The 26730-nt window shown below is 49.3% G+C and overlaps 2 protein-coding genes across 6 annotated transcripts in view; both read right to left on the reverse strand.

Annotated features, from left to right (window-relative positions):
• BCL2 (BCL2 apoptosis regulator) overlaps positions 1–1254 on the reverse strand; it is a 196005-nt gene extending 194751 nt beyond the window's left edge. For 3 of the 4 annotated variants that reach the window (XM_043444503.1, XM_043444505.1, XM_043444506.1), the window contains exon 1: positions 63–1183. In XM_043444503.1, the coding sequence (XP_043300438.1) occupies positions 63–617 (555 nt within the window). In that variant the 5' untranslated portion in view covers positions 618–1183. Of the gene's footprint in view, positions 1–62 lie in introns of all 4 variants that reach the window. The other variant, XM_043444504.1, reaches the window with a different exon arrangement.
• A 7731-nt stretch (positions 1255–8985) lies between these two features.
• The window catches only part of KDSR (3-ketodihydrosphingosine reductase), a 38253-nt gene continuing 20508 nt past the window's right edge, over positions 8986–26730 (reverse strand). For both annotated transcript variants that reach the window (XM_043443914.1, XM_043443915.1), the window contains 4 exons: positions 23114–23197; positions 20165–20248; positions 16681–16782; positions 8986–13160 (listed from right to left, as the gene is read on the reverse strand). In XM_043443914.1, coding sequence (XP_043299849.1) covers positions 13041–13160; positions 16681–16782; positions 20165–20248; positions 23114–23197 — 390 coding nt within the window. In that variant the 3' untranslated portion in view covers positions 8986–13040. The remainder of the gene's footprint in view (positions 13161–16680; positions 16783–20164; positions 20249–23113; positions 23198–26730) is intronic.

Raw genomic sequence — 26730 nt, forward strand, 5'->3', positions numbered from 1 at the left:
CACCCTCCGACCGCGGGGACCCGAGGCGCCGGGCCCTGACCCCCACCCGGACGAGCACCTACCCAGCCTCCGTTGTCCTGGATCCAAGTGTGCAGGTGCCGGTTCAGGTACTCGGTCATCCACAGCGCGATGCTGTCCACCAGGGGCGACATCTCCCGGTTGACGCTCTCCACGCACATGACCCCTCCGAACTCAAAGAAGGCCACGATGCGCCCCCAGTTCACCCCGTCCCTGAAGAGCTCCTCCACCACCGTGGCGAAGCGTCCCCTCGCGGTGAAGGGCGTCAGGTGCAGCTGGCTGGACATCTCGGCGAAGTCGCGGCGGTAGCGCCGAGAGAAGTCATCGCCGGCCTGGCGCAGGGTCAGGTGGACCACAGGTGGCACCGGGCTGGGCGCAGGCCCGGCGGCGGCGGCCGGGGGCGGCTGCGGGGAGGTCCTGGAGGGCGCTGGCGCACGGCCCGGCTGGGAGGACAGGATGCCCAGAGCGGGGCCGGCCCCGGGGGGCGCGGCGCCCGCATCTCCCGCATCCCACTCGTAGCCCCGCTGCGACAGCTTATAGTGGATGTACTTCATCACGATCTCCCGGTTATCGTAGCTTGTTCCCCCCGCGTGCGCCATCCTTCCGCAGCGGAAGGGCAGCCGGGTCCCCACAGCACCTCTCGCCCCCCGCTGCCTGCCCCACGGCCCCGCAAGAGGGGTGAAGAGTTATAATCCAGCTATTTCATTGGATGTGCTTTGCATTCCTGGATGAGGGGGTGTCTTCAATCACGCGGAACACTTGATTCTGGTGTTTCTCTCTTGGCATGAGATGCAGGAAATTTTTATTTAAATTCCTTTCGGATCTTTATTTCATGAGGCACATTATTAATTACTGTTAATATCAGTCTACCTCCTCCGTGATGCTGAAAGGTTAAAAAAACTAATCAGTCAAAATCAGGTGCGTTTCCCTCTATACGCTGGTTGAAAGCAGGGCACACACACTACAAGTTACACGCTTAGAAGAATATATTAAACTGCCTGGAAATTAAACTTACTCCAAAGCACTTAAAGTTAATATCGCAAAGGTTCCCATTGAAAGTTACATTAAACCAATTTCCTGTGCAAAGAACTTACTTGTATTTTTTAAGGACAGCATGATTCTGTCAAGTTTCCTTTTCTGTGAAAACAAATGAAAAGGCAAAAAGATTCCATCAATCTTCAGAACTCTCCAGTTAGAGCTGCTCTGAAAACTTCCAAATGAATCAGGAGTTGGGGGAGGGGGGTGCAAAAAATTAGGAGAATTTCCAGTTTGATTCCCAGACTTCTTCATAGAAATGTCAATCCATAGGAATCCGAACCGGAGATCTCAAGAGCGCGAGCAAACGGAAGGCAGCGGCGGCGGCGGATGAATTACCATTTCTCAGTCGGTATTTGCAGAAGTCCTGTGATTTTCCCCTTCTCGGCAATTTTCACGCGCGCACACACGCGCGGGCACACACATGGATCTGTATCCGCGGGGCCGCCTCACGCCTCCCCGGGGAGAGAACACCGGGCCGGGGCCGGCGGGCGAGCCGGGGACGCGGGCGGGGATCCTCTCCGGATCAAACTCCGAACGGCCAATGCATTTTCCGAAGAACTGCCGATAGACGCAGGCTGGCCGCGCCGGCCCCGCGGTGCCGAGCGCGAGGAGCCCGCGCTGTGTGTGGTGCCGCGAGGGTGGGAGGCGGCGCTGGCGGGGGAGGGCTTTATTTTTTTTCCCCCTCTTTTCCTAAAAAGGGATGACTGCTACGAAGTTCTCCCCCCCCGGACCCCTCTTCCGCTGCACCCCACCGGCGCACCCCGCCTCCGGGCCGCGCACCCTCTCCCCGCCCCCGCGCCGCGCGCTCCGGCCGAGGACGCCGCCCGGGGGGGCCCGGCGCCCGCACCTTCGCGGCGGCGGGGGGACCGGGCGCGGGGCGGGGCGGCGGGAGGAAGGGGGCGGCGCGGGGGGCCCGGCCTCTGACTTCATTCTCCGCTCGTACCGCCCGGTTTCCTGTGCTTGCGTCACACGGTTCATTCAAAAAAAGAAGAAAGGACGGGCCCTCCCCGGAGCCGCCCCCCCCCCCCCCGGCCGGGTTAAAGGCGCCGCGGCCGGCGCGGAGCGCGCGCCCCGCCGGGGGCTCGGCGGGCGGGAGCCGGGGGAATGGGGGTGGCCGGGACGCCCCGCCCGCTCCGCGCGCTCGGCCGGGGTCGGGGGGGGGCGGGGGGGCGGCGGGCGGCGCGGTGGGCGCGCGAGGGGCCTCCTCGGGCCTGCGGCGCCCGGGCGCGCGCTCGGGGTCTCCGGGGCCCGCGAGGGCCCGGGGGCGCCCGGGGATCCGCCCGCGGCGGGGGTCGGCTGCCGGGGGCAGAGGCGGGAGACACCGAGAAAACCGGCGCCGGGAGTTGCTTGGACCCTTTCTAGCCGCGGGCGCGCGCTTCGCGGGCGCGCGCGTCCGCACCCCGGGTGTCCACACTCGGCCGATGCTGACCCCGAGCAGGGGGCTTCGGCGCCGGCCTCCCGAGAAGAGAGGCCACGCCGCGCGCGCCTCCGCGAGGGAAGCCCCGAGCCTCGCGTTTCCTTCCAGCTGCTTCCTGGCTGTCCACGCAGAGGGCGCTCTTCGGAGACCCCACCCGGGCCCAGGCTAGACGCGGCTCCCGGGCCCGCGGACGGACGGCCGGGGCGGCCAAGCGCTGTTCTGAGCGAGTGGGGGTGGAGGGCTCTGCGACCCCAGGGACTGCGGCCCGCGGGCTCCCCTGTCCATGAAATTCTCCGGGCAACAAGACTGTCCCTTCTCCAGGGCATCTCCTTGACCCAGGGATCGAACCCAGGTCTCCTGCATTGCAGGCAGGTTCTTTTTTCCTTGCTCCCAACCATTTCGGCGCTGGGTTAGGAGCCGCGGGGGCAGTTTCAGGCCCTTAGCCCCACAGTCAGGGCGGGTGGGTTTCTAAAGGCTCCCGAGGTTGTCCAGCACTCAGCTCTAGACGTCCGCACCTTCTCGAGTTATCTATACATACACCAACCTATATATACACATATGTGTACACATTTTTAATATTTTTATACACATTCATATAGATACATTTTATATACGTAAACATTTAAAAGAAATTCATCAGTACAAATGGCCCCAAGATAAAAAACCACAGAGGGCAGACAAGTTGCATGTGCTTATTTTTATTTCTAAAAGTCTTTGACAAAGTGCCAGGGGAAAAAAATGTTTACTAATAGCATGGCGGCTTAGTTAATTGGGCTTCCCTGGTGGCTCAGACGGTAAAGAATCTGCCTGCAATGCAGGGAGACCAGGGTTCCATCCCTGGGTCAGGTAGATCCCATGGAAAAGGGAATGGTTACCCACTCCAGTATTCTTGCCTGGAGAATTTCGGAGCCTAGCGGCCTACAGTCCATGGGGTTGCCAAGAGTCGCACACACACAATGGAGTGAGTAACACCTGATAGGGCTCAAGTGAAACCTAAGGGGAGCCTCGTTTGTTGTGGTCTTCGAAATACAAGGATTGAGTACCGCGGTGTGTGCACATACGTTCTCACACTGTATTTGGTCTCCTTCCTAGACTAAAATCAACACGTTCATTCTTTGGTAAAATAAGCACGGGAAATTATTTTCATCTCTTCATTTATCAAAGCCAGTCAGCCGACACGCCAGCCCACCTCTGGCCTGTAGGCATGCGTACCTGGTGCAAACGTCTCATCCAGGCAAGGAGTAAAAGAAGATGGTCCTTCCTGCTTCCAGCTGCTGGACCGTCGCCTTTTCTCCACGGCAGTGACGGCGAGGCGCGGTGGCCTGGGGATCTGTTCTCACAGAAACAGAGGAAGGCCGAGCTGAGGCCACCTGTCCTGGGGTAGGGGTCTTCTCAGAACTTGCCTTAACTCCTGAAGTTACTTAGGAGGAACTGAAAGCCTCAGTACTTGCAACCCAGCATGTGAGCGAGGAAGCGAGAGGCCAGAGCTGGAACCAAGGCTGTCCTTCTGCCAGTGGCGGGGGGGAGGGGGTGGACCAGAAGGACGCAGAGCCCATTCCGAGTGAAGGGTAGCCTTCCTTCTTCTCTCCTTTACTCCACAGATTCTTCCACACTTAAGTGGCACCTTGATAATCCAACATTCTCAGGACAGGTCTGCATTAATCTTGACTAAGGTTAAATATTCCCTAGGAATGTTCTGGGTAATCCTTCAATCAAGACAGTGAAACCACTCCCCCATTCAGATTGCATGCTTATCAGATTCCACCAGAAGTGTCAGGGCAAGCAATCCTCAGAAGTGTGTGAATGAAATGAGGTGGTGACCTGGTCGAAGGGGCACCGGTCTGAGTCAGGAGTCCTAGGTACAAACCTAGAGGCCTTCCAATAACCTTCCAAATGTAGGCAGTGGGATTTCACTTGCCAAGATGTCTTCCACTTTTAAGAGCCGATGGTTGGTCCTTTTCCCAGCTTTGCTGGCTGGGTTCAGCGGTGGCTGGTACCAGGAAGAGAAAAGGACAAGACGCAGGGAATGGAAATCATACCCAGTGTCTCAAAGGCCTGTGCTTCCCTTCTTTATTCTCCAGTCTGCCAAACAAAAAGGGTTTTATTGCCAGTTTTCGCCATCTACTGGTTGATATTTAACAGTATCATTCAGAAAGTTCTCTTCATCACCAATATTGTTGTTCAGTTACCAAGTCGTGTCTGACTCTTTGCCACCCCATGGACTGTGGCACACCAGGCTTCCCGTCCTTCACTATCTCCTGGAGTTTGCTCAAACTCATGTCCATTAAAGAGCATGCTGCTGCTGCTAAGTCGCTTCAGTTGTGTCCGACTCTGTGTGACCCCATAGACGGCAGCTCACCAGGCTCCCCCGTCCCTGGGATTCTCCAGGCAAGAACAGTGGAGTGGGTTGCCATTTCCTTCTCCAATTAAATAGCATAGGTGCTGTCTAACCATCTCATCCTCTGTCACCCTCTTCTCCTCGGGCCCTCAATCTTTCCCAGCATCAGCATTTTTCCAATGAGTTGGCGCTTTGCATTAGGTAGCCAAAGTATTGGAGTTTCAGCTTCAGTATCAATCTTTCCAGTGAACATTCAGGGTTGATGTCCTTTAGGACTGACTGGTTTGATCTCCTTGCAGTCCAAGCGACTCTCAAGAGTCTTCTCTAGCACCACAATTCGAAAGCATCAATTCTTCGGCGCTCAGCCTTCTTTACAATCCAACTCTCACATCCATACATAACTACTGGAAAAAAACATAGCTTTGAATACATGGACCTTTGTCAGCAAACTGATGTCTCTGCTTTATAATATTTTGTCTAGGTTTGTCATGGCTTTTCTTCCAGGGAGCAAGTGTCTTTTAATTTTGTGGCTGAAGTCACCATCCACAGTGATTTTGGAGCCCAAGAAAATAAAATGTCAGTTTTTCCATTTTCCCCCTGTCTATTCATCACCAATATAAATGTTCCCAAAGTTTATGAAACCCAAAAGGACATTATTTTAATCTAAACATACTAATATTTAATATAGGTATGTATCAAATTCTTCCAAACTATTAAAATTTTTATTTAAAGCAAGGATAGAAAGATAGTGCTAACCGAGTGGGAATTGACAATAGGTAAGATGAAAGAGTTAAAAATATGAAACATGACCCCAAACCAGTTAGGCAAACAAGTGCAAATAAACCCATAAACAAAATGAACTAAGGAGAATAAAAACAAGCAGAGCCTGCATAAAAGAAAAATGAACTGCTTAAAAACCTTCTCACAGGCATAGATAAGCAATCCAAAACACTGATTTCCAATATCAAGTATTTCTACATTGTTTCCAACTTTACTGAGATATAATTGACACAGTATCTCATACATTATAAACACTTACTGCTACACACTGCCATGTGCTTTAAGATGGTTTGCATACTTTGTGGCAAACATTGCATGATGATGTTGTTATAATACTAATTCCACATTAGTTAGTATAGTAACAGTAATAGCTTTCCTGACTCATTTACACTCCAGAGCCCCTCTTCTGTACTTGCCTGTCCTCATCAGGAACGTCTTTTATGGGATCTAAACCAACAAGCCCTGATGTAGCCAGGAAACCCACCTGGCTAACTTTTAGTGGGTCCTAAAGCTCAATAAATGTTTGGAATAATTAAAAAACAACTTTTGAAACCAGGCAGTGAAGTGCAGGTAAATCATTGTGCAAATTCAGCCAGCAAACGTTTACAAAGGAAAGCACAGTAAATTCACTCAAGGCAATTTTTTTTCCTTTCAGATTAATGACTCGGCACTTAAAGTGAATAAACTGAGATTAGGAACTTCTACTTTTCAAATGCTTACTCCTCTTGTTGGATTAACATGAAACACCATAGTACTGAGAACAGGCAAAGAACTTACATTCTTATGTGCAATAACTGATGTGTATTCTCTATGCTCTTTACTCGTTGTCGGACTAGGTCTGCACGCACAGGGGCTCTCTCCAGCTGTGGAGGGCAGGGGATCTCTCTAGTTTTGGAGAACGGGGGCTCTCTCTCGCTTTGGAGGGCGGGGGCTTCTCGCTGCAGCGGCTCCTCTTGCTGTGGAGCACGGGCTCCAGGCGCACGGCTTCAGTAGTTGCAGCCCCCAGGCTCTGGAGCTCTGTGGTTCAGGCACATGGGTTTAGTTGCCTCAGGGCACGTGAGATCCTCCTGGAGCAGGGATCCAGGTGTCCCCTGCACTCGCAGGCAGATTCTTAACCCCTGGACCACCAGGCAAGCCCCCTCTTATGCTCTTTAGCACAAGACACAGTATCTCCCAGACATGAACTGCTGATGAACACGTTTAGAAAAAGCAAAGTTAGTGCATTTGTTCGTTACCTAGGGCTGCAGTAACAAAGGACCGCTAACCGGGTGACTTAGAGTAGAAATCTATTCTCCCCCCGTTCTGGCAGCTCAAAGTCCCAAATCAAGGGGTCAGTGGGGCCACGCGCCCTCTGAAGGCTCTAGGGAAAGATCTTTCCTACCTCTTCCTAGCTTTCATTAGAGGCTGGCAATCCTTGGCTTGCAACTGCATTACTTCTATCTGTGCCACTGTCTTCCCGTGGTATTCTCCCAGGTTCTCTGTTTTCGCCTATTTTTATGAGGTCACCAGTCATATTGGATGCGGACACTAATAGCCTCACCTTAATTTGGTTATGTCTGTGAGGACCCCATTCCCAGTAAGGTCGCATCCAAGAGAATGATGAGAATGAGGACATCAGCATCTTTTAAAGACACACAAGTCAACCCATAACAATACTATCTAACTTTTTTCCCCAAACTAAGGAGGAATGTTTATTCCAAAGCTCAAGGGCTCAGGAACCCCGAAATTTCAGAGAGCGATGATCTTTCCAAAATCCAGCCATTCCGTTTGCGCTCAGAATTCTTCAGAGGCAGAAGTCTCAGCTCCTCCATGTGGGGTGATGTGGCCCAAGCCTGCCCCCCCGCCGAGGCCACCCCTGTCCTCCGCTCGCCCTCTCCTGGAGCTGCATTACGCCGTGGGCTTTCTGGGAGATGCCAGGGTCTCTCCCACTTTCTCCTTGCACATACGCTCGTCTCCCTGAGAGGAACCCAGCTTTCTTGTGGCAAATTCATATTCATTCCTCAAGGTTGATCTCAACCGCTTCCTCCTGTGTGACCTTCCCCGGCTGTCCTGGGCAGTCCGAGGAGTCCCCTCATGCCGCTAACAGAGGTTTCACATGGCGGCCGGGAGGCTCCGAGTCAGAAAACCCGTGTGGATCCAGGCTTCGTGGCTGTGCTGCTGCGACCTTGTTGTTCCCTAACCTCCGTGCGTGTGCCCTCACTCAGAACCCGGGGGTGAGGCGCCACGGCAGGGCGAGCGCATGGTCTAAGTGAGTCAGACAGAAAGCGCTCACAGCGGGGACTGGCACAGGTTACATCTTCCAACGCTAGTTACGAGGCCTCAGTCATAGCTATTGTCGGATCACCATGTAATTTCTTTTTCTTTTTTTGCAGTGCTACGCAGCACTGTGGGGCCTTAGTTCCCTGATCGGGATTGAACCTGCACGCCTTACATCAGAAGCGTGGAGTCTTAACCACGGGAGCACCAGGGAAATCCCACCATGTAATTCCTGACATGCGTTCCCCCTCCCCCAGATTATAAACTATTTGAGGGCAGGGCCCATATTTTCCTTTGTACATTCCCAGCCTAGAATAGAGCTTGGCATTCAAACGATGGTGGCATAACGTTCAGAAGCCTGAAGAAAGGAATGAGGATCAGTTCCTCTTTCTCCAGGAAGACTCATCAGAGCCTTCAGAGGGATGAAGCAAGCAGGGGAACGGACTCCTCACGGGGAGGGGACAGACTGTTTACACCCAGTACTGTTTACATCGGTGCCTGGATACCAAGCTCCTCATAGGCATTCGATAAATACAGGCCGAATGAGAGAAAATGGGGTGTATAAAATCAAGAGTGTGACAGAAGTCAAGAAATAATTTCCTTTTTAAACATCCAAACATAAAAATTACAGAGGTGATATCCTATGCCATTTACGTATACAAGTTGCTTAAACTGAAAGAAAGGTTCAATTTGCCAATCAAGCCATCCAAGGCATCTCTTCTCAATGTGACCGCAATTTTTCTATTTAAGGACCAAGAAATATTAAGGCGTGTTCTTTCCCATCTCTCTCTTCTATGCCCTTCAGAGTCTAGAAGATATTTCCTTGTTGGAATATGAAGCCTTAAAGCACAGAAAATAAATTTGTGTATGAAACATAATTACCTAAGAAATTTTCTTAAATTCCATATTTCTTCCTTTTTATTCATATACCCAACACTGGAGTCACACAAATCCAGAACATATCTGAAACAAGGGCTGAAACATCTACTGTGAAAATACTACTTCCTAAAAAACGATAAAAATTAAGCCTTGTCAAGTGTTTAAGATGCAAGGTTAGGATAATATCATGAAAGAGACTGGTGTTTTGCTTCAATGTGTCTTTAAAAATGCACATTTCTAAGAAATAGATTTTCAAATCTGTAAAGCATGTTCCCCATTTATTTTTTGTCATGATTCAGAAATACAAGATATGAAAATTAGGTTACAATTCTGCCACATAAGCTTCTAAAGTAGCAAACACAGGTTCTATTATATATCAAAATAGTCATATGCACTCTTATCAGTTTAAAAACGCCTTTAGAGTTGTCACCTCAAGCAAGTGGAAAATATAATAGCTAGTCTCTCCTCTTCAAAATACCAAATCTGCCATCACTGCCCTGAACTAAACAAGATTTAGTCCAGAATATGGAAGGTTATGGTTAGTAGGTATTTTTCAACACTGAGTCACTAAGAAGTTAAGGAAATGAGAAAGATACAAACATTTTAGGTCAAAAAGTATGAATAGCTTAAGTGTCCTCAAGTGAGTTAAGACATGTTTAAATTGGAATATGATATAATAAAATTAAATCTGTTGATACAATTCATTTTTAAAAAATTATTATGGGACTATCTTCTTCTGAATAGACAAAGACATACAATTCTTTGAATCAAAGCAACTATTATCAAAAAGGTTTTGTCATTTAATATTAGAAACGGACTCTCCAATTTTTACTTCCAAGAATCAACAATAAATGATCCAAACAGAGACCCATAATGAAACAAATATAATTTCATCTAAAGGGGCCATCAGTAACAGCATTTTTAATTTCTTCTCTTTTCAGATTTGGGAGTTAAATTTTAAAATATATAGAAAAGAACAACTCTCTTGACTTTGTTTTGGCAAAAATAAATGAGAATTTTTATACCTTTTTCAATGATAAAGGGTCCTTGAACATACTTTGCAATTTCAGTGGCTGAATAACGTTAAACATTAAAATAAATATACTCACAAATACATTATAATAAAATAGTACAACCCAACCTAGCAGAGGCAGGCACATCAGACCTGAAACTCACATAATAAGCTATTGTTGGTCACATACACAGAACCCACCTTTCAACAGAATTATGATTAAACTACTTCTGCCACAAGTAAGACTTGTCCACTTCTGGGCACAATAGAAAGTGTTGAATCAATGTGATCCTTAAAAAAAAAAAAAGCCAATAGTTTTCCTAACAATCTGCAGTCTGACTCAGTCTTTCTCTTCTTTCCGAGCAAAAAAGAAATCAGTAATAAAAGGCTTAACAAGAATTGAGCCAGAAAAAGATAAAAAATAGAATTTGCCTTGTAATAGTTTCACGATTTAGATGAAGCCAGGTCACTGTGTGATGCTTCTGAAGTGTCTACACTCCCCCATCCAAAGAAAATTTCTTTTTTTTTTTTACATTTTGAAAAGGTAATATGGGGTCTACACTGGATATTATAAAAACATCTCCACAGAGTCCGGGGCAATCCCTGTCATCAAAACCGTTAGTATTTCTTCAGACAAGTGAACAGCCCATGGCATGACATAAATAAAAACTATAGGAATCTCGTCAGGTTTTGCTATCAAGTGAATTATGGCACCAAGTGTAAGAAGAAAAAAAGGAACACCTCAGTTTTCAAACCTTTTTGTTCACAAAACTGTAGACCTTTGCCAGCTCTGACAAAGAGATGCTATATTTCCACGAATCTTATGCTATAATTCCCCGATGCTATAATTTCCAAGAATCTGCTCTCATGCTTGAGTTTCGCCTTGGTTGGGGATATCTCTCCGTTGTGGAACAGGGGCTCTTAGATTTGTTCGGGTAGTAGGTGACCTGGAATGACTGAACTCTCTGAGGATACCTTGAGAAATGTATACTGAAGTTAACTACTGAAATGGTTGCTTTGATTAAAGAATGCACCGTCTTGGACTAGACTTTAATACAGACCATCAGTAGAAGACACCCACATTCAAGAAACACTTAGGAGAGAAGAATAAAATTGAGAAACACCCAGCTTGTACTTTGTAACTGTTTTCTGCGAACGAGGAAAATACAGTCATTACCCCCTTTTAGAAGCTGCCCAACATGACTCAACAGAACTTGCAAATGACGGCTCCTGAAGGCTGAAAGATTCATGAAAACTTTACGGGTTCAACCAACCCCCACAGACTGCAATGAAGTCATCCCAAGCAACTTATATATTAAATAATCATTTCTTCTGTCTCTGTCAGTGTTTGAACACGTGCCGTTCTTGTGTCTTTTAAAGACACTGTGGATAAAAGCCGTTAAAAATCTTACTTTGTAAAAATTAAGTCATTTGAAAGTCAAGAGTTCAAAAACTCAAGAGCAGAAAAGCTTTGTCATAGTGTTCAGATCTTTAATCTCTTGTACAGCTGCTGTTTTTGAACAAGAGAAAAAAAAATTCCTTCTTCCAAAGCAGTGGTCTTTTCTCACTAAAAGGAACTGGAATGTAGAGATGCATAAACTCACAGTGTGTGCGAGAGGGCGGGCCCGGTACAAGGCCAGTGCCGCCCTCAAGTCTCAGGTCGAAGAGCGCATCCGCTGACGGAGCGGCTCGCGGGCTGAGCCTCCCCGGGCCCTCGCTGCGGAATTCTGCCCACGGACAGCGGCCCCGTGTCCGGAGAGGAACAGCGTGTCCAGGCCTCCGCTGTGCCAGCGATGGCTGGGCTTTCTTAACACGCGGTGTGGAGATGTTCTCAAGGTCGGAGGGGGAGTCATGGAAAAACAGGGCGATCGTCTTATTTCAGAAACAAACAAGCATCTTCAACATCTGGCAGCCCTTGTCATCCTACAGTTTTTTCCTCAATGAGTAAACTGAGGCTGCTGCCAGCGCCCGCACCTCCGCAGGAGCCCCTCCAACGCCGGAGAAAACGGAAAGGGGTACATTTTCTATCTTATTTTATAAGGAGGTGGGTCTGTAAGGGTATTGCTTCAGCTGCATATTAAAATGACTATACACCTTGGCCAGATGGAATCTACCTCTGCAGTGCAAGTAAGGTTCAACACAAACATGGATCGGGCTAAGGCACCACATGAACACAACGAAGGGGGAAACCCACGTGGCCATCTCAGGGAAAACCCCAAACTGAAATATGCTGTCAGCGGTTTTTTTTTTTTTTTTGCTGTGCCACATGGCATGTGGGATCCTAGTTCCCCACCAGGGATCGAACCTGTGCCCCTGCATTGGAAGGGCAGAGTCTTAACTGCTGGAGCAGCAAACTCCCCCTTCTGTCTTTCTTAAAAGCTACATATATGCTACGAGGAGACAAAGGTCACACTTCCTAACTTTTTCACTTGTTTTAATAAATTCATTAATTAATTTTAAAAGTCAAGGAAAAAAACTGGTGTCTCTCTTTTCTTTTTTTCTAAAAATATTATAGCAGTCTAAGCAAAATTGGAAAGGAAGACATGGGAAGAATAAGAAACTACAATGGAATGGGTGAGCTTCGGGTCATTATGGCTATTGAAGAAACTGTAAACTTTTAAGCTTCTAAGGTTTTACTTCTCTTCAGGAAATATTTTAGGAGGCTGCCTTTCTCCATGAATGAAAACTGAGACGTGCCCTAAGCATTCAAGTCTAAAGAAGACAAAAAAAAATCATTATTTTTTTCCTACTGGAAAATATTTATCTCCTTCGTTCCTCTGTATGGTCCTCTCCCATCCCCCGTGTAGTTTTATGGGATCAAAGAGAAAGAAACCACAAGGGACCACCAGCATCAGAGTGAGTCAGGGACATTATTATGCATTCAGACCCCACGGCAATGTGTAAAATGCATCTGGAATAAAACACACCAAGTTAAAAAACAGAACAAGAAAAAAAGAAAAGGTCCCAGAAACCCATTTCTGGACATGATTTCTAACGGGAAAAAATAGAATAGAAGAAAACATTTCAATGATCATTCCTGAATCCTGCTGACATGCTATGAGTTCCCTTACCATCACCTCTCCACCTGGGAGAATCAAGTGGTCTCCTCCGTATTTGCATAGTATCAATAATAGTCTGGAGCTGAACGGCGATCCCCTTGCTTGCAGCCAGGTTTCTGAAGATCACTGGTCCAATCTCACAGATTAGAAAGCAAGACATAAGTGTCTGCAAGCCCAAAACTGTGTCCCACTTAGCAGCAAGCTGGTAAATAATTCAGACAGTCTTTTTCCAAGGGGTAAGAATTAGGCAGTTTTGTCTATAGTTTCCGATTTCGCCTTCTGCATCATGCAGCGACGAACAATACTGTCGAAACTTCCAAGGTAAAACAACGCGATCGTGCGGAAGAGGCCCATGGTGACGACCTGCGAGACAGAGAGACCCGTGAGCTCACACGACAGGACAGCTCGTGCATCTGTCTCACGGGATTTTCGGATGCGTCTCTGATACGTAGTCCCTAAGACGTATCTTCCGATCTGCTCCAAGGGTAAGGATATATGATGAAAACTTTGTCAGCACCAGCAGAACACAGAGAACAAAAGCTGTCTGCTCTGAGCCACTGGACAGCACAGGGCCTGTCAGACCACAGGTAATGACAAAATAGTTGTCCAGTTATTAAAAATACATACAGATTATACAAAGAACAAAACAGAGATTCTTAGTAGTCTTAGGATTCTCCAAGCTAGGGAGGATCCAAAGAAGCATCTCAAATATCCAAACTACAATCAAGGCTTCTTGGTTTAAGGTTTATGTACTGATCGTAAAAGGCAGACCCTATGCCAGGCGCTGAGAATGACCAGTGCCAGCCGTCACCAGCTCACTCCAGACCTGGGCAGACAACCAACTCAAAAAGAGCAATTACTGTCTCAGATTAAGAAAGCAATTAACCATACCCATTAATTTTCGCCCTTTCCACTAAGGGACTCTCACTGTAACACTTATAAATGCAACTTTTAAAAGGCAGGAAACTACAAAGAGAAACATTTTCAAAGATATAAAGCATCAAAAAATTTGCCTCCCAGGAATTCCCTGGTCATCCAGTGGTTAGGACTCCAAGCTTTCACTGCTGAGGGCCTGGGTTCCATCCCTGGTCAGGGAACAAAAATCCCACAAACCATGCAGAAATGCCACAAAAAAACCGCCTCCCAAGCGGCACCCGTTTTTCAGGAAGCTACCAGAAGAGGGAAGCAGCCAAAGAGAAGGGCCTCGACAGAGAAAGGCAACATCCTGTGATACAAGGAAGCAGGGGACCCAATGCTGACAAGAGGCGGAGGGTCCCCGGGGTGACCGCGAAGGGGGGCCAGGGCTACCCAAGTGCCAGACTCGGGGACGCAGCCAGTCCTGACAGCAGGTCAGAAGGCTCCGCGAGGAATTCCTTCCAGAAGGTGAAACTGACAGAGTATCTGATATTTCTAAGAGGAGATGAACACAATCATTATGAATAATGCCTAGTAAAAGGCCAGCTAACCTTTCGTTTCAGGGAAAGATAAAAAAGACTACAAGAAAGGAGAATGGGTTGTGTGTATTACATAGTTCAGCTGTGAATAGTGTTGAAATAGCCCTAATGATGGTTATCTCAGTACAGATCTAACCAAAATCACAGTATCACTAAAAAGGGAGGGTAAGCGTGGGGGGGTGGGTGAGCAAGGAGAACAGGGTCAGAAAGGAGAGCTCCATGTGCACCTTTCAGCAGGACCAACCTGATCCAGAACCAAGAAACCAGCTGGACGCCTCCATGGAGTGTCCGCTCCAGAGACAAGGAGGTAAAGGTCAGAAGGTCCGGCTAAAAGGGCAGCTAAAAGACTGCTTCTGAGAAGGGTGAATGGGTATACGGGATGAGGGTCTGCTGTTTTTCATATCAAGTCTCAAAAACGACCTGATTCTCTCAAGTAGGCAGAAGGATAATTTTGAAAAGTGTAAAAACCAAAGGGAAGCTGGAAAAGGCAAACTCCGGAGACAGTGAAAACATCAGTGGTTGCCAGGATTTCAGAAACAGGTGGACCCAGGGGAATATTCAGAGCTTCCAGGTGGTCCTAGCGGTAAAGAGCCCACCTACCAATGCAGGAGATATAAGAGATGTGGGTTCAGTCCCTGGGTCAGGAGGGCCCCCCAGAGGACGGCATGGCAACCCACTCCAGTGTTCTTGCCAGGATGATCCTGTGGACAGAGGAGCCTGGCGGGCTACAGTCCACAGGGTCACAAACAGTCGATCACGACTGAAGTGACTTAGCATGCACAGGGCAATATTCAGGGCAGTGGATTATCTGTAGGACACTTTAATGCTGGATATGGGTCACTCTATAGTCATCAGAACCCACAGGATGGATAAACGACAGATGGATGACACCATGAATAAATCCCAAGGCAAGCTGTGGACTTCGGGTGGTAAGAACGTTTCAATACTAGCTCATCAGTTGTAACAGAGAGCCACACCAACATGCAAGACTTGCTTACAGGAGACACTGCGAGGGAGTGGAGAGCAGGTCTGTGGGAACTCATGGGCTTCTGCTCACATTCTCTATAAACACCTACAAGAAATTTAGTGACTGCTCTTTTCTGTTGTTGTTGGCCAAACGACAAGGCATGCAGGGTCTCAGTTCCCTGAGCAGGGGTTGCATCTGCACGCCATGCGGCGACAGTGTGGACTCAACCACTGGGCCCCCGGGGGTTCCGAGGCTCTCCTCTGAGAGAAGCAGAGGGAGAAGACAAGCCTCTCCCCGCACCCGATTCGTCGGGCCTCTCCGGGGTGGACGAGGCTGACCACAGCCTTCTGTCATACGCCGCCCCGTCTCCCCTCCGTCACCCGCGCTCGGTCTTTCTGTGAAAGCCCTCACCGCGCTGCCCGGCTCTCTCTCAGCGGTCTCCTCAGTCTCTCCCACCAGACCGCAGGCCGCCTGGGGTCCAGAGGCTGCTGCCTTACCGCTGATGTGCCAGCAGCAGACGCGGCAGCAGGCTCGTCAAGGAGCAGTTAATTCTTATGTCTCTGCTGGATGAACCGTAATTTCCGTGAGGGCAGGGACTGCATCGCACCCTTGACTTACCTCCCTGAGCTTCTGGGGTCTGACTCACTGGAAAGTTTCTGGTCTAATATCCTGGGGCTTTCAGGCAAGACCACCTCTAACCCCTAGACTTCCCAGGCTTCCCAGGTGGCGCTAGTGGTAAAGAACCTGCCTCCCAGTACAGGAGATTTAAGAGACCCAGGTTCGAACCCTGGGTGGGGAAGATCCCCTGGAGAAGGAAATGGCAACCCACTTCAGTATTATTGCCTGGAGAATCCCATGGACAATCCCAGGGGAGCCTGGCTGGCTCCCTAGGGTTGCAGAGTCGCATATGACTGAAGCAACTTATCATGCACACACCCCATAAAGACAGAGACTTCCATTTTTGAAACCCAGAAGATGAAGCGTCCTCAGAGGAAAACCAGATTAACACCCTAATAGCAGAGCAGGTGCCTTCTCTCTACACCTGCAGCGCCACGTGGGAGGCTTCTTCCCAGTTCAAGTCCTCACGTTACATCTTTAACCTGGCTTCCCTGGTGGCTCAGACGGGGAAGAATCTGCCTGCCAACTCAGGACACTTGGGTTCCATCTGTGGGTCAGGAAGATGCCCTAGGGGAGGGCATGGCGACCCACTCCAGTGTTCTTGGAGAAGCCCACGGACAAAGGGACTTGGTGGGCTGTGACTTGGTGACTAAACAACCTAAAAATATTTCCTATTTACTTCTCCCAGGTAGAGGAAGAAAAAAGCTGATACTTCAGTAACAACTCTTCACATCCTCAGATAAAGCTGCCGTGTCTTCCCTCAGCCTTTGCCCACTGAGGTTCAGTGAGAGGCCCGGCTGTCCGTCTGGGTGTCCGTCTGTCCTGAGGCCCCGGCACAGCTCACCTGCTGGAGCCCTTCCGTGATGGACGTCACCGGAGCCATTCCGCAGGTCAGCGACGAGAGCATGTACCCGTCGGAGCCGATGGAACTGCTGAAATTCCCTTGCTGAAACAGAAAGGAAGGAAAGAGGCAGTGGTAGCATCATGGAAAGGAATCAGCTCAGCCCGTCAGAAATGAGGAAGTGTGTCCATTCAGGTCGGGGGAGGAGCGGTCACGGGCACACGCGTGACCTCGGGGGTGAACACAGCCCTGGCAGACAGGCTGGGGCGGCTGGACAGACACGTCTCAACATGTGGGCCACGGACCCTGAGTGTCGGGAGACCCTTCCCGAAGAGAAAACCACAGTCATGCCAACGCTGAGACGGCAATCGCCTTTTCTCACCCCGTGACACCTGCACAGATGGAAATGCTGCTGTCTGTTAGCACGGCCCACGGTGGTGGCGCCTCCCCACTGTCCCGAACACTTACAATGATCAGGAAACACGGGAAGAAAACAAATTGTTCAAATCTCAAAAAAAATGTTAAAGGTCAGTTTTGCTTAAAACTGCACTTGTTAAGCAGTAAAATGAATTGTTTTGTTCAGTCTCAACCCTGGAGGACATTTTCTTTCCTGAATTTTTTTTTAATTGGAGTGTAGTTGCTTTACATTGGTGTGTTTACTTCTGTAGAGACATATGCCTCAGTCACAAGTGTGCACACACCCTCCCCTCCACTGGGTCTCCCCCCCATTTAGGTCCCACAGGGGGGGGAGGTCCCTACGCCAGAAAGAGAAAAACAAATATCGCATATTAACACATATATGTGGAATCTAGAAAAATGGTACAGATGAACTTATTCACAGAGCAGAAATAGAGACACAGACGTACAGACGACCATGGGAGAAAGGAGGGCTGGGACCAGCTGGGACGCCAGGACTGACGTAAGTACCCTACTATGTGTAAAACAGACGACGAAGCGCCCCTGGACCGCACAGGAAGCCACTGCCACTCGGGGACACGTCTTCGTACTATCCTGCACGACAAGGAAGCCACGGGCGCGCCCCTCACGCTCCGCGCCAGTGGAAGGGGACGCACGCCTCCCGGCCGAGCCCTGCTCCCACCATGCAGGGGAGGAAGGGTCCCGCTGTGCCCGCGGGCCGCTTCTACAGCAAGAACCACGACTGACAACCTGTGGTCATTCAGACGGGGGACTTGGAAGGTTCCTAGCAGAAAATGAATGAAACGACTGTCGCTTCAAGGAAAACTGGCAGCTTTTGTAGTCCATGTGCAAATCTGAGCCAGAATTCGGGAAGACGTGTGTCTGCCATTTTGAGGCTGTCAGTTTCTCAGTTACAGAAAGACTTCTATCATAAGATCAGCAGTGATATGAATGCATGTGATGTTTTTGGGTAACTCAGCGAATCCGTATTTTCCCAAGGACGAATATATAATGTTACAAAATCATGAACGGGCACAAAACAGCGCAAGGCGCTGTCATGAAGCAGAGAACAAGAGGCTCATTGCTTGAATTTCCAATTTCATATTGAACTGACCTTTAAGAAACTACTGTTCATCTAGTTTAGCTTTTATTTAAAAAAAAAAAAAGGAATGTTCACAATCATCTGAAAAGCCTAGAGTCTCCCTTCCTGTTCCAGCCACCGTCTTTGCACGGCCAGCCTCACTGTGCGCCCTTCACGCAGAAGGACACGACAGACGAGTGCGGGGCAGCCGCTCTCCTCCAGCACAGACGTTAAAGAGGCTGGTGGGATGAAAGACAATGCCGCCCTTCCCCCTAAGTTTTGTTTTGAAAAATAACTTTTTGTTATAAAAATGTTACAGTAAAATACACTGAATTTACCATTGTCATTTTATTTTTTCCCCAATTATTTTTATTAGCTGAAGGCTAATTATTTTATAATATTGTAGTGGTTTTTGCCACACATTGACATGAATCAGCCATGGACTTACATGTGTTCCCCATCCTGAACCGCCCTCCCACCTCCCTCCCCATCCCATCCCTCTGGTATCATTGTCACTTAAAATGAATAAATAAATCCTTTCAAAATGACACACTTTCACTTTCTGATGTAGCAAATATTGATAAGGATAAGCCATGGAACCAAAAGTTCTCTGGGGTCGTGGACAAGTTTAGGGTGGAAAGTGCTCAAGAGATGAAAAAAGCGTGAGAACCTCCAGATTAAAGGAATCCTGCCAAAATACAAAGAGCTGCTTCGAATCATTAAAAACATGGAGCGTGTTTGCTTTGACTTCAGATAAGCAGGAAAAACAAAGTCCGCCCAATCCACTGGTGCCATCTTCCTACGCCTTTGAACACAATCAAGGCAAAGTCCTTCCCACGTCCGCAGATGTTTTAATAGCCTTCAAGGCTTCCTGTAGTCTGCTGGGTTCGGCCTAAACAAGCAACGGACGTTCCTTCAAGGCCAAGGTCCAGCCAGCCGACACCTCTTGTTCCAATTGTCCCTAAGTTTCCTAAATCCAATGTGGGCCTAAGGATGACATGCATGTTTACATGTCCCCTGGACATGTATATTTTTCTGCTTGTGGGTTAACAGGAATGCTGCCAAAAAGCTTGTGGCCCATCATCGTCCTACAGAACAGCACCTGGTTTCGAGAAAGACCGTTTGGACTCTGAATAAACTCTGGAACATGGAAGGGCACCAGCCAAGCTGACAGGACAATGGCTGAGGGGGCCGGCAGCACTTTCTCGTTAGTAAACATTTGGGAAAACGATACTGGGAAGCAGGAAAGGGAAAGGAAAATCCTTAAACCAGTGTGGCAGCAAGACACCTAAAATAATCTAGAATTGAAAATACTGTGGCAGAGAACGAAGATGACAACATGCCAAACACAGTCTATAGTGCAAACCGTTTACACATCACAGGTAAATCTCGTTTTCCTTTCAAAGAACTAAGGTTCTCAGACTGATTAACCTGCTCCTAAGATTAAGAAATACAACTATGGGACTTCCCTGGTGGTCCAGTGCATAAGAATCCGCCTGCCAGTGCAGGGGACACAGGTTCGATCCCTGGTCTGGGAAGATCCCACATGCCGCAGAGGAACTAAGCCTGTGTGCCAATAACTGCTGAGTCCAGATTCCAGAGCCGGGAGCCACAGCGACAGAAGCTAGGGCGCCTGGAGCATCCACGCTCCTCAGCAGAGAAGCCTCCGCGGGGAGAAGCCTCTGCAGCACCAGGAAGAGGAGCCTCCGCTCGCCACAAGCAGAGAAAGCCCGCACGCACCAACAGAGACCCAGTGCAACCAAAAAGCTAAATTAAAAAAAAAAGATATATAACTAGTTTCCAGAGCTTATTAACATGGAATTAACCAGGGAAGAAAAGAACAGTCTATGATATTAGATATGATGAATTTAAGTGCACACACACACAAAATGCTAGTTAATTTTATATTCTGAAATAAACCCTGGGACAAATACCTTTTTGGAAATACAGTACTGTAACAATTAACAAAGGAACAAGGGTTTTACTTACTATGGCATCTTTAACAATTTGTTTGGCCACTTGTTCTGGTTTGCAGACCGATGTGGTCTCTGAAATAAGACGGGTCTCTAAAGGCTAAAAAGGTGAAAAAAAATAGACATTATCAATACCCACTGCATTAAAAAGTAAATAATTTTGACAGTCCTCCTCCCCTACTTTATACATAATTCTACTTTTCTATCTTAGAACAGATTCCTAATTTTAGAACCAAGTCCATCTGGATTCCAGATCAGTTTCTACCTGGTTACTGTGTAAAATTCAGCCCTTCAGTTCCCCAGTTACTCTCTGTGGACGTGAGTCCTGATTTCAATGAGAAACGTCAGAGCTTCATTTAAAACACGAAAGAAAAAAAAAAAAAAGACCCCGCCTTGTCTTTTTATTTTTAAATCTTTGGAGCGACATGCAACCCATGTGCTCAAAAATTCTTTAGACGGGAGTTTCAGTTAGAAGTTTCAAAACTTAAGCCTTAAATGGTATGAAACAGTAAATTTTATTTACCATGTGGGCTTGAAAAAATAAAATAAAAACCAGAACTTATTTCCTTAAAATAGAAAAGCGTAGAGCTCATAAAAGTCCAGTGTTTCTTGATGAACCTGAATTAAGAGAAAAGTCCTTTTGAAGGAGCCACCCTCTCCCACGGCCCCAGGCCGAGGGGACCACGGGCTGCCAGACCCGCGGCAGAGGTCAAAGCACTGTGCGCCCCCTACAGGACTCACGGAGCAAGGCTAAATTTCATCTACCCATAGAAGTCCGCCCAACATTCTAGCGGAGGAAAAACAAAAAACAATTTAACATCAGAATCAGATCTTCCCGGAGAAATCACCACCTGTTGTCAGCTCTGGCTTCTACCTAAAAGACCACTTATCAAATGTCGCAAATCTGCTTAGCAGATTTCCCTTATTCTAAAACAGGGCATTCAGGTTAAATTTATTTCTTTGAAATAGTAGTCATTTTAAGAAGCAGAGTCAAAAAGAAATGAAGAGGGGGAAAAGCTTCTAAACCATAGACATCTTTCTGAAAATTACAGCCCAAGGAGCTTCAGTGCTGGTTTTTATGTGGTGCAGATTCACACTTGGTGAGAATCACTACAAAAGAGAAGAAAACCCATCAACACCAAGTTCAAAGCGGGGAGTTCTGACTGACTCCTTTCTTCCCCACTTGCTCAGAGTGCCTACTACGCGTCAAGGCAGGCTCCCCTGAACAAAGCACAGAGCCTGCTTTCGGCTCGGGATGACTGACAGTCATCGTATTAAAGCCCAGAGGCGAGAAAACACCGCGGAGGACGATAAAGGCAGGGCGGAGGATGGTGAGCATCCCGTGGCGGGGACGCTGAGACGCAGAAAGTCAGGGAGGTCCTTCCCAGGGTGACGGCTGCACAGAGGTAAAAAGAAACACAGGGGGAAGATCCACGCGAACGCCCAGGGAGAGGGCGGCAAGAGCGTAGCCGACACGTGGGACTGGCCAGCAGGCTGCGGGGCGGACGGAGCTCCGGCGGCTGAGGCCGAGAAGACGAGTGGCCGAGGTCTAGACGGGGACCTAAACGGCTCGAGGCCCCTGGCTTCTACTCCCAGCGAGCTGGGAGCCCGGGGAGCCGCACGCTGCAGAATGCTATCAACACCACCATGTGGAATTTAATTCTAACTTCAAATGAAATAAAATTAGACATTCCGTGCCCGGTCCCACTAGTGGCACCCAAGCGTTTAACAGCCACAGTGTGACTGCATTACAGAGCTGTAGACATGGATCACTCCCACCATTCTAGAACATTCTATCAGACCATGCTGCACAAGGGTTTTTGGTCTTTTGTGGTTTTGTTTTTTTAAGTTTTGTTTTTTGGTTTTTTACTCACAAGAGGGGTTTGAACAGGGGAGTGACAAGAGCTGACTTGTCCTTTAAAAGGATCACTAGCTACGCTATGAAAAAGACTCCAGGGGGTGAGAACTAGGAGCAGGGAGACCAAGTTGAAGGCCATTAGAGCAGTTTGGGAGAAAATATCGGTGACTCACACTCCTGGGATAGTAGTGACATCCGCAGTTTAAAGAAGTCCGACTGGGGACAGGTCCTGAGAGCAGAGCCCAGGGTGGCGGCATCACGGCTGGCTGCAGGGCTTCCAGCCTGAGCCGCTGAGAGAATGCTGGGCACCAGAAACGAGACGGAAAATAGCAAGGGGGAGCGAGAGGGAACTGGAAGTGCTGTTTTTGAAATGTTACGTCTGAGGCACCCATTAGCCCTCCAAGCAGAGACAATGGATCAGCAACTACTTGAGTCCTTAAATGAAATTAAGTCCAGAGGAGAAAATACTATCATTAAAGAGTATTATGTGTCACGCTAAGTCACTAAGTCATGTCGGAGCCCACCGGGCTCCTCTGTCCATGGAATTCTTCCCCACTCAGGGATCGAACCCACGTCTCTTTTAAGTCTCCTGCATTGGTAGGCCAGTTCTTACCACGAGCGTCACCTGGGAAGCCGAGGTCTATTACTTGTTAGTTAAAAATACAAGCTGTATTCTCCATCAGAAGGAAAACACCTTATTCGTTAAATCAAGCCGGAAGATTCTTAGCAATTCATTAAATCAAGCCTGAAGATTCTTAGCAAAAATGGCCTTTGAAAACAGGGTCACACCAGGACTTTCCTCCTGGTCCAGTGGTTAGGACTCAACACTTCCACTGCAAGGGCCTGGGTTCAATCCCTAGTTTGGGAACTAAGATTCCCACAAGCTGTGTACCACTGCCAAAAAAAACCCCAAAGAAAACAGGGCTATAGCCTCCAAGATTTCAAATGAAAGTTCCAGAAAGTTCGAGGCCTCCTGCAAGCACATAAGTTGAAAGCAGCTCAATCTTCTGACGAAAATGCCTGAAAGCTGAAGGGTGGAAAGACAGAAAACAGGAAAAGGGGTTTCCAGCGTTCGAGCCTGGAAACGGGGCCGGGAGCCATACTGACCTTGGTCTGGTTTTCTTTTGCAAACCCGGGGGTATCTGTGTCTGGTGGGTAGGCAACTGTGACGTACACATTGTAAGGCTTCACCTGCATTTCAGAGACAACATCGGGCCCTTTAGTAAAACCATACAATTTCACATCCTCCCTTATCAACCCGCATTGGCTGCCAGGCTGACCGTCTACACGCAGCCCTGATTTTCTCCAGAGGTGGTGAGACCAACAGGGTGATTCTGTAAGAGGAGCGGTGTGTGCGTGCGCAGTTGTGTCTGACTCCTTGTGACCCCATGGACTGTAGCCCGCCAGGCTCCTCTGTCCATGGGATTCTCCAGGCAAGAAGACTGGAGTGGTTGCCATTTCCTCCCCCGTCCATGGGATTCTCCAGGCAAGAAGACTGGAGTGGTTGCCATTTCCTCCCCCGTCCATGGGATTCTCCAGGCAAGAAGACTGGAGTGGTTGCCATTTCCTCCCCGAGGGAATCTTACCCACTCAGGGATCGAACCTGTGTCTCTTTCATCTCCTGCATTGTAGGCGGGTTCTTTACCCGCTGAGACACCAGAGAAGCCCCTACCACTGGCTGAATCAGCAAACTCTTGGCCCTGAAGATCATTTAGAAATAAAGTTAAAGAGCTCACCTGAGCCTCTATTCCAGAAAACAGTGGGCCCTGAACTACAAAGGTTTGTTCACCTCCTCCTAGGGCTCTTTTGCTCCCACTGACCAGGGCCTGGAAGCTGCCTGAGGACAGCAGACGGTGCTAAAGGGAAGCCTGCTCGTCCCCCGACCCCCACCCCAACCCTTCAGCACGGCGGCCACGGCCACGGGCAAGTCTGTCCCTTGGCCATCCAGCTGCAAAGCTGCTCTCCACAGTGCTTCCCAAACTACCACTCTGCTAGTTTCACCTACGATACAGGCTGAGACCATTCAAACCCCTGCCCTCTGCCCCAGACCCAGGTGGAGAGTGACCCCACCCCGAGAGTCTGCAGGTCCAGGAGTTTCCAGCGCCAGGGAGGGCTCAGGGCTCACTTCTTCAGCCAACAGGGTGCTCCTCGGGGGTCCCCCCAGGGCAGACCAGGACCACCTCACCCGCATCTAAACATGGAAACTCCTTCCCAGCTCCTCTTCCAGCACCCCTGCCTGAACTCCACCAGGATCCCAGGCTTGGTTCCCTCTCTGCTGGGTGTCCCCCCCGAACCTCTCCACTCAGAACACACCGCTGACTCCCAAGGTCGTGCTGCTCCCCGGCTGGGACGCGGCCCCCCACGGACCCCTACGGCACACCCCTGTGGCTCAGTGACGCTAAGGGGGTGATTCAAACCTGCGGAACCTCGGCCACCCACGACTCTGCTTGCTGCCGGCTCACTGCCGAGTCCCACGGGAACACCGAGGGGACCCCGACAGCTGGCCCTGAGGGAGGCCCCCCCGCATTTCAAGGAGGCACTCCGGGGCCCTGTCTGACATCTGGCCTTTTTCCCCCTGCTTCCCTCTGTGAAGCGCGGTCCTGGAGGCCGAGGAAGGAGCGGCAGGGGCGGGGAGCCGCACCGCTCAGCCTGGGAGGGGCACCAGCAGGGGACAAGGTCCCCGGTGGCTGGGCTCCGGACACCCAGGCGTGAGGCGCACTTGCTCAGCGTCGCGGAGCGGGCAGCCTCAAGGCCCAGTTCATAACAGCTCTGGACTCGGGCCAGGCAGGGAGGCTGATGAGCAAGCAATTTCTCTTCCACTTGTTTTCACGATAGCAATTTTAGAAAGTGTCTCCCACGGCCTTTGCCCTCTGCTGTGCACAGACTGGAGAAGAACACGACTGCCATCAAAAAAATGTCAGTAAGCGGGAATCAGACAGCCTGCCCGCAGCCTGAAGCTGGCGGCTCGGACGCGGCAGCTGCAGGGACAGTCCTCCTGCCCCCCACGATGGGCCAGCATGGTGGTGCTGTAAGCTCCATGGCAGGATGTCAGAGTGGTGTTTCTCCAATTCAAGGTTACGGCTGAGCTGTCAGAAAAGCTTACCGCTTTTCAGAACGGCTTTTTCTGGGGGGTGGGGGGTTAGGAGAAACCAGTCCAACCCCTTTCTAAGTACTGGTATCCTCGGTATAATCCTGGAGCCAAATGACCCTCTCAGCCTATGGCTGGATACCTCCAGTGGCTATGAACTTAACCACTGTATTTATTTATTTTAATGTCTGTTTGTTTATTTGGCTGTGCCAAATCTCGGGGTTTCCATGGGGGCTCAGACAGTTAAGAATCCGCCTGCAATGCAGGAGACCTGGGTTTGATCACTGGGTCGGGAAGATCCCCTGAAGAAGGGAATGGCGACTCAGTCTAGTGTTCTTGCCTGGAAAATCCCATGGGCAGAGGAGCCTGGCGGGCTACCGTCCACAGGGTTGCAAAGAATCGGACCCGACTGAGAGACGCACACTTTCCCCTACGTTGGGAGCTCCGAGACTCAGCCACCGGACCACCAGGGAAGTTCCCATGGTATTTATTTATCCAACAAGTGAAAATGAGACAGTTAGATAGCATCATTGACTCAACGGACGTGAGTCAGTGAGCAAACTCCAGGAGACCGTGGAGGACAAGAGACCCTGGCATGTCGCGACCACGGGGTCACAAGCGCTGGACACGACTGAGCGACTGAACACAGCAGCAGCCCAACAGACACCGCTGCGTTATTTCTGCACCCTCATGGAGCTTACAGGCTCCAGAAACTCCTGGTCAAATAATCTGTGAAAGTCTAAATAAACTTAACTCTGGTTGTGGTTTAATTGCTAAGTTGTGTCTGATTCTTACAACCCCATGGACTGTAGCCCACCAGGCTCCTCTGTCCATGGGATTCTCCAGGCAAGAACACTGGAGACGGTAGCCACTTTCTCCTCCAGGGGATCTTCCAGACCCAGGGATCGAACCCGGGTCTCCTGTGCTGGAGGTGACCTCCTGCACTGCAGGCGGATTCTTTACCATTTGAGCCCAGGGAAGCCCCCCAAATTAACTCCACACCTTGATTTAATTAACTACAGTAAGTCTCCTACATACGGATGAGCTCCACGCTAAGCGAGTTCGCTTAAGTGCAACTTGTTCCTAAGTCCAATGATGTTAGCCCAGGTACCCAAGCAACACAATCGGCTACGTAGCGCTGTACTGTGATAGGTATATAATACTTTTCAAAAATTACACATAAAAAAATGAAACATTTTAAGTCTTACAGTACAGCGCCTTGGAAAGTACTCAAGTACAGTGCAACAGCTGGCATACAGGGGCTGGCACTGCGTGAACAGCAAGGAGCGTCTCTGCCTGGAGGGGGCAGGAGGGGCGGGAGAGGGCAGAGCTGAAGGATCGTCAGCAGGGGACGGAGGGCCAGGGACGACCTCACTCACAGCGTGCAGACCAGACGCACCAAGGCACGTTCACATCTCTGAAAGCTCACAGCCTGAAGGTTCGCATGCAGGGGACATGTGCCACCCCCGACCCCCGCAGAAAAGGAAACGATGGTACTGTGGCCTCACTGGTTCTTGCTAAGACAGTGCTGACCCCTCAAGACCACTTCTGCGAAGAGTTTAAGCCAGGACTGCACTGATTCTGTTTAGCCACTGTCTGCGTCTCCCTGGCCCTGCTGACCGACTCCTCTCTCTCC

The sequence above is a fragment of the Cervus canadensis genome, chromosome 23 (genome assembly GCF_019320065.1).
Source record: "Cervus canadensis isolate Bull #8, Minnesota chromosome 23, ASM1932006v1, whole genome shotgun sequence".
Taxonomy (NCBI): Eukaryota; Metazoa; Chordata; class Mammalia; order Artiodactyla; family Cervidae; genus Cervus; species Cervus canadensis.